Genomic DNA, 8,264 nt, shown 5'->3' with positions numbered 1-8,264 from the left:
CCCAGGGAAGTGGTGGAGTCACCATCCCTGGAAGTATTTAAAAGACGTGTAGATGTGGCACTTAGAGCCATGGTTTCGTGGGCATGATGGTGTTGGGTTGAGGTCGGACTCGATGATCTTAGAGGTCTTTTCCAGCCTTAATGATTCTATAAATATTAGTTCCCTTTTGTACCCAGACTGTGCAAGCAGCTTGTAAATTATGGAGTAAAAATGTGGGGCTTGTAAATACCTAGTAATAAGTAATGCTCATGCATCCTGGACTACAGCAATAAAATGGTGCTGATGCAATGAGTCATCAGCATTCCTGAGCTCGCAACAAGAGGTTTAGGGTTTTCTTGCCTTTGAGGTATGTACAAGTCTTCCTCTCCCAGGTAGTAGCTGGGTTTGTTGAAGTGAATGCCAATGATAGTTTTATATCTCAATAAAATGATGATATCAGGTTGTAGATAATACCTTTCACCCTGCAGAATTCCTAGTTGCTTTTCTAAACTCCGTAATTCCTTAATCCTGCAAATACAACTGTATTGGCAGAAAAGTACGTTGTGCAATGCTAAGGAGGAAAGGAGGAGATTTAAGTCAAGGTTAAGGGAACACAGAAGTGCTGTGAGTTCCCTACTATCCACAAGGGCATCTGTGAAATCTTGCATGAAAGGCTAGCTTTGTGGTGTTAGAAATCGAGAGAGCTTTTCCCTTTTGTGGCACTCATCCAGGGCAGCTAGCAAAGTGGTTTTATTCTTGTCTGCAATTCCCACATCAGAAGTAAAGATAATAATACTCCTTATTGTGTCCCATCTATTTGCAGAATGAGTTCTGTAGAGCGGAGGTGGTCTCTTTCAAGACCAGGCCTATACTGCAAAGTTGTGCTGGTGTCACTGCATGGGAGCTGGGGTTATGAAAAATTAATCCTCCCTCATAGAAATCATGTTGTTAAACTTCTTTTTAGCAAGGATACTAACCTACAGTCTTTCCATCCTAGTTCTGCTATGAAAATGAATGTTCATTTACAAACATGGAAGGAAAACCATTAGCATTCTTCCAAATCAAAACGTAATCTCATCTTCCCGATTTCAAAGCCCATCCCACTTGGCAAATCTCATTAATTATCCCAGACAGGTGTTTTTCAACAAAAGCTCCTTCTTGCATTCTCTTTTCTTCTCTAGCCTCCTACTTGAGCTAATGAAGCTTCAGTGATGCCTCTGGAACAATGGAGCAATTTATATAACTACAGGTTGGAGAGAACAAATAAGGGCTGGTAATTGAGGAAGGGTGCTGAAGAGAGGCGGTGGGAGCAAAGTTCCTCTATCTGTGTAAAGAGATCTCTCATTATTGGTGATTAGGGAGGAAGCATTACAGAGCCAAAAAGAAAGTAGCTGTGCTGAAAAATGTTCTTTGATAGTTTATTGATATGCAGAGGCTGCTCTATGAAAGGACTACAGACCTCGTTATGGTGGCCTTTACATCCTCGAGTTAATGGAGTGTAGGTTTGTATTAAGAGAAGGGAACTGGCATTGCCTCTGCACAGGTCTTACGGGAAGTCACTTAGCCTGTTTCTTTAAAAAGCTCCTGGGTATGATTTACAGCTGCCTGAACATTGTTTACTAACACTCTGTGCATAAATTGGATACTTGTCTCTGGAAATAGCTGGGTTTCTTTTCTGTGTGGAAGCCTATGTGCTTCCACAAATATTTGATGCATATTCCTAATTACAGCAAGTTTTCGTTCATGGTTTTTGAAAACAGGTCCTGCCTGCTCGGTTTATGTCTAGACAGTAGGAATGGGGAATTTTTTTTAGCAGGTATGGGAGCAAAAAATATATATAGGTGTTTTGCTAAGCTAGTTGACAAGAAGCCCTACCTTGTCTGATGGTAATGTGTTTTCACAGTTCATATTTGATTATGCCTAGAAGCTCCCTAGTTCCCTGCCTCTTCCAAATGCATATAGACATTTATATTCTGAACACTAAAAATCAGCAGAATTCAAATACTCTTTTAAGCATATTTGAATTAGTCATCAGTTACTCTGAAACTTCAAACCAGCTCATAACATTTTCAGTATGAAAACCAGGCTCAGGTGTGACCTCACGTCCAGGCATAACTAGTTATTTTTCTTTTTTATTTGGCAAGGCAAGAGCTCTTTTTTCATGAAGGAATATAAGTATCTTCCCTGCAAAATCCACCAATGAATAAAATTACTTTTAGCTAAGTTTAGGTAATTCTGCCCATATGGAGGTCAGAGACCATAAAAATACTGTGCAAAAGGCTCACAGTGAAATGTATCCATCTCTTTACTCTGTGGGGAAAGGACTTTAAGACCAAAAATGCATTCTGAAAGCTCAGAGAAAAGTACTATTAGGATTTTAAATTAAACAGAAATATATTGATGTCACTAGTGGGACTCTGAGAAAGCATGGTGCTTGTATAGATGGCATCTGCACTTCAGTGCAGGTATATCATGGTCTTACGGATCACTGAAAGCAAAACCAATCTCCACCATCTCCCTGTGAGTATTATGTATTTTATGAGTCTCTTAAAACTGGGTATTTTGTTTACAGCTTTAGCTCTTTGACTGTGTGAACATGTGAAAGAAAGGAATCCCTAGCCCATGGCCTTGCAAAGGCACCTTGAAGTTTAAAGCTGGTCTCATCACTTTTGAACAGAGTTACTACTAATGGATGTAAGGAAAACCTGCTCCTTGCCTTCAGTACATAAATACTTAATCATAAGCTAAGAATTTGAGATCGGAGGCTCAGACTATCTGGAAAAAAGTAGCGTTCAGAATTTAAACAGTTGCAACTCCCTTTTTAAATGGGTGCTTGCTCAGCTCATCATATGCAGGAGAACCAGTTCTGGAGCTAGGAGCGTTAATGTGTTTGGTTTTTTTTTTTTTTAATTTGATTCAATGAATTCAAGCTCTAACAAGGGGAAAGTTACAGAAATGGGGAAAAGAGCCTGCTAAAATAACTCAGTATATGCTCCCTGTTGCTTAGCTTTGGTCTTCTTGCATAATAATGTTTTAACGTTCTTGACGTGTATTGGAATGTGGAGGAAATAAGAAAAACAAAACCAACCTCCTCTGTCATCTTCCTATTCTATTCTACCAGAAAGCCCAATTTTTTGCTGCTGCTCAAATCCCTGCTCAGGCAAATGTCTCATATAGGAAAGACTGATAAATTCTTTGTTCATTCGTTTAGTCAGAAGTAACAAAACCACAGTATGGAAGGTGTTCTCAGGTCTAGTTAGTCAGAGATTCAGCTGTTAACCACAGAAAGCTGTGAGAGTTTGTTTAGATGAACTTTTATCTTTTCTGTTAAGTTTCTTCTCCTGTTAAAATGGTAGAAGTGTCTGTGCTAATAAGATTCTGGGCTTTCAGTTATGTTTGGGGGTATTTCTGTGAAAAAACAAACCCCCCCAAAATGGGAGAAGGGAGGGAACCCAGCAAGGTGTGTTATGCTGTAATCTTACTCAGTTTTGTTAAATAACTGGTATCTGTTCTGACTTTTCAGTAGCTACCTGTAGCATCGTACTCGTTTGTTTTGGTGGCGGTAGATGGCATGCAATCAACATTCATTTGCAAGCATGCTGAGGACTGGTGAGCAGAAGGCAAGGGATCAGAGGGAAGGAACAGCCTTTTGTGTCATGTGCAGGCAAAAGAAGGGGTACAGGAGCAAGTGTTGTGGGCATGACTTCAGAAGCTGATAAAATCTTCCTGGAGAAAGCTGGCCTTTTGAATGATGGAAGATCACATGAAATGGGGCCTATTTCTCTTTTGCAACCAATTTAGTATCATTTTTGGCCTCTACTATATTTCAAAGACCTTCCACTGATGCAGGGAAGATCATGCAGGATAATCTTCAAAAGAAGAAAAATCCTTTTTCTGGAGGGTGAGAACATGAAGTAGGTAACCGCTATATAACACCAGGTTAAAAAAAAAAAAAGACAGGCATAACAATTTCTCCACCCTTTCCTTAAGGTGTAATGCTGTCGGTAGCTTTTCTTCTTATCAGACTGAATGATCTAGCAGTCCCACCTCTCTTTATGAACAAATGAAGAGAACCACAGCTGGGACCTCGTTCACATTATGACTTTGTCATTTTTAGGCCGGCCAGTGGATTTCATAAGTCACAGGAAGAGTTCATGTTAATGTAACCTTTTCAGTTCTAAGTTGCATGTAACATGCTCTGGAAAAGAACCAGAGTTGGAAAGAATTAAGTGATGTGCTCTCACCACACCCCTAGTGTGCTGTCAGGAACCTGTTAATCAGAGGTAAGAGAAACTCAGCTGTTTCAGTAGCTATTTTTTTGCAAAATGTATATGCTTTAATTGTCTCCTCAGACAAATCCATAGATGTTTTCCTTTCGGTTGGATTTTATAATTTCCAGCAACACCCTGTTTACCATAAAATACTTGGCAAGCTTCATATAAAAATACTTTATTGGGGGTTTCCGAAGGTAGCAGACACAAGGAAAGGTACAAACAGGCTCAACAGTACGTACTGTCAATTCCTAGTACACATACTTCAAAGGATATATTTTAACCCATATATCTGACTGAACGTTTCACAAGACTGAAATATCATATACACAAAACAAGACATCATTTAAAACCTGACTTCAGATGACAACACTGATCTACTCAACAAATGTCACTGGAATAAAATTGGATAGCATTTTCTTTTATTCCTAGCAGCAGCCAAAAAGCAGTTTGCTTACAACAGCCAAGTGTAATTGGCAATCACAACATCATAAGCTTTTGGGTACTACTTTACAGCATTTGGGTGTCTGTTTGTAAATGTAGTTTTCAGACTTATGATCTTGAGCTTCCCTGTACAATACTGTTAGATATGAGCGTTTGCCATGGCAACTAATTACATATTTGTATTACTGTATCACTGAGCAGTGCCAACAGAGATGGGGAGATGAAGTGTTTCGCTTTGCGCTCATACTACCTCTGTTCCCAAAGAGGTTACAGACTAAATAGGCAAGTATGATGAAGCATGAGGTGGGAAGCAGAGAGAAAATGCCCGAGATCTCACATTAAGATTGAGGATAGAGCCCTCGTCTCTTGAATCTGGTGCTCTACCTGTGGAATTAGTTGACTGCTAAATAAATAAATAAATAAATTGATGCTTATGTTGCCTGGAGCAGCTCGACCCGGGTCTCCACTCAAATTATGTATTTTAAAAGGAAGCATGCAAGAGTTCTGGAACTTGCTAAAATTAAGAGGTCTGAAACTAATTTAAAAAATGGAACACAAACTTCACTCTCCCAGAGCTTGTCATTCACTAGCACGTTGCCAAAAGAGTATTTTTAAGATCCTGCAGAAGAGATTTAAAAGTCTTTGGGTCATCATGTGGGAGACTGTGGAGAAGCCGATACCCTGCTGGCACCTTTCACGTAGGCAGAGCAGCCCTCTTCTTCGGGGCTGCCAGAACTCCCGCGTCCTGCAGGGGCAGGGACTGGGCTCGCTCCTGCTGCACAGCTCTGGGCAGGAGGGAAGTGCTCCCACGTGCTGTGGGAGCATTGGTCAGTGTGTGGCTGGACACAAAGGAAATTGGATCAGTTTTGAAGCAAGGATCAGGGAATGCCAGCAGGGTGCTTCAGGATGCTTGGTGCCTCTGAATCTGGCTGTCGACTCCTTAGGGCAGAGATTTGTCCCTCCTTGGGGACAGGAAGGGACATCTATTGCACCACATGCAGAAGGAATCTGCATTATGGCTGTGGCTGCTGTAGCAGTAATGATAAATGAGGTGTTTTCCTTCAGAGGTTCGTTCTTTTATTTCTGTATCATCACATACGTGTAATATCGTAAATGTAACAAAAAAACGCTCCTATTCATGGGAAAAACCAGGTCTGCAAGCAGGTAAACTGTAGTTTAGTCCAGTGGTTTTAGGCTAGATATTTATTTTTGTTAGCTTTTATTTTTTCAGTTTTTATTTTAACAAAACGCTGGTGCTGCTCTGGCTGACTAGGTGGCAGCAGAGCTCTTTTGTGGCACCTGCAAGTGGAGGACACAGATTTCACTGCCTGTGGTTAATCTCAGAAAACCCCTACCCTTTTATTCTGCGTGGTTTTGTTGTTGATGGACTAGAATAAATGAATAGTGGTCTCGCTGCTGCATTCCTCACATGCCCCAGGCCAGGGTTCCCACGTTCTTCCAAGGAAGGAAGCTACAGTACTTTTCTGTAAGACGGGTGTATTAAAACAAGGCTCTTCTCATCCGCACACTTCACTTCCAGCAGTTCTGAAGGGGATCGTGAGGTTGAATCTTTAGCTTCTTGGGACAGAGGAGTTTAATAAAAGCTCTTCTGAAGCTGTAGTGGCAGAGCGGGTACAGGATAGGGTTGACAGCCGAGTTGATCCACAGCAGCCAAAAGGAAGTCTCGTACCAGTAGTCAGAGATGCAGTGGCCGTGGCAGCCAGCGCGGATGATCATCAGGAGAGTGTATGGTGCCCAGCAAATCCCAAAAATGCCCACGATGATTGCCAGTGATTTGGCCACTTTCTTGTCTCTAGAGAGCCTGAAGCGTTGAGTCATGCTCTGGGACACTATTTTCATCCGTTTTTCTAAGGACAGAGTGGATGCTGAATTTTTACAGCTCTTTTTGTTGCAACACTTAGGTTTTCCAGAGCTCTCAGTGCTTGTTGACAGCAGGTCTTTGGCACCCGGGCTGGCAGTGGAGGCTGCTGCTTGAGCTTTGCTCTTAGAGAGATCGAGGGTTTCAGCTGGCTCCTTCTGCTCCCACTTACAGCATTTCAAAGAAAGCTTTGCTTCCGGGCTCATTTCCATCTCTTCAGTGAAGGACTGGTTGTGCACTTCATGGAAAATATCCAGGCGTATTTTGGTACGCTTCTGTATGTTCAGGTAAATGCTCAGGTTGAAAAACATTACACTGATGAAAGGGGTGAAAAACTCCAGCGTAGAGGCTGTCATGAGAAAATACCAGTTGTAGAAAAATTCAGCGTAGCATTCCCCAGTGGGTATGATACTCCGGCCTGATATATACTCCCAGCTGATAATGGCAGGGGCGTATCCATACCATCACCATCTTCAGCACCGCTCGCTTGGTGTTGCCTTGCTGGGCTCTGTAGGCAACCTGCAACGAGGAAACCTTTTCTTAAGTATGGCCACACACCCCAACTGGTTGAGGCTCTTCACAACTGAACTGTTAGCATTTCTGGTAAAGTTGCTAGGCAATATCGCAGCAGTCTAACAAATTCATAGACATAGACAACAGAAGCAACTGCTAGATAAATCACACTCCTGCAGGGAAGACTTAGCACCCTCATCTTGCAGCTCCAAAACCAGACGTGGCTTCTGCTTAGTGGAAATGTACTGACCTGGCTGGGGTCCGGCAGTCTGCTGCACCCCACCACTTGCCTGAGCTGTCCCCAGCTACTCTCTGCAACTCCCGGGGAAAGTCATGCACCAAACTCCTGGGCTAGGCAGGCATCTAGCTCTGCCTCTCTCTGAGCCTTGTAGCTAACCCGTGATGTAGTTGGAGTCAGGGAACAAGCAAACAGCAATGGATCTGATCTGCCTGCGAGTTGCTCATCACCTCCTGCAAAAGGCTGAGTGTTTTCATCTCACCGCATATATGGAGACCTCAGGGCAGCGCCCTGCCGAAGTTGGTACTGCAATCTACTGCCTTCGTAGCCAGGGAGAAGCTGGGAGTCCGACTGCAGTCTGCTTGTTTGTCCTGGAGATAAGAAGCCCGTGCAAGTTCGTAATAGGTCTGCTTACCTCGCTGACTCACTTGTATGCTACTATCCTGTCATCTGGGAAGGGAACACCTGCACAATGGGGTCTGAACCTTAAATGATTTAAGTGTGCCAGAAATACTAATCTGAAACCACAGCTGAATTATGTATTTGTGGATAATTGTTGCTTTCCATCACCAGGCTGAAAGATTCATAATTTCTGGAGGATCCAAAGGGCTTTTGATTATTGCAGAGAATCTGGAGAATAAAGCAGGAGGAGAGGTATTCCCCTCTCTGCTGCCATGACAGGACTCACCGCTCTTGTCACCGAGAGGAATCTGTCATAGCTAATCAGTACGATGTTGAAGACCGAAGAGGTGCAGAGCAGGTAATCAACTACCAGCCAGAGTTTGCAGAGGCTTCTCCCGAAGATCCATCTCCCCGTCAGCACATAGGGCACATACAAGGGAATGCAGAAGGCACCTGCAACCAGAGCGGTCCGTGGGCATTGAGATGCGGGAGCCTGCACGCTGGCTGCCCCCGGGGAGCCGGGCCGGGTCCTTTCCCC

The 8,264-nt window shown here is 43.0% G+C and overlaps 1 protein-coding gene across 1 annotated transcript; it reads right to left on the bottom strand.

The window, feature by feature from the left end:
• Positions 1-6,224: 6,224 nt before the first annotated feature.
• On the bottom strand, positions 6,225-8,219 carry LOC104072452 (histamine H3 receptor-like; the record flags this gene model as incomplete). The annotated part of the gene is given in 3 exon segments (XM_009577056.1): positions 6,225-7,029; positions 7,031-7,092; positions 8,013-8,219. Coding segments are annotated over 3 exon segments (1,074 nt in total), but the record flags the coding sequence as incomplete, so codon positions are not given.
• Between the last annotated feature and the right edge of the window lie 45 nt (positions 8,220-8,264).

The sequence above is a fragment of the Fulmarus glacialis genome, unplaced genomic scaffold, assembly GCF_000690835.1.
Source record: "Fulmarus glacialis isolate BGI_N327 unplaced genomic scaffold, ASM69083v1 scaffold48430, whole genome shotgun sequence".
NCBI lineage: Eukaryota > Metazoa > Chordata > Aves > Procellariiformes > Procellariidae > Fulmarus > Fulmarus glacialis.
This window is presented reverse-complemented; position numbering and strand designations above follow the sequence as displayed.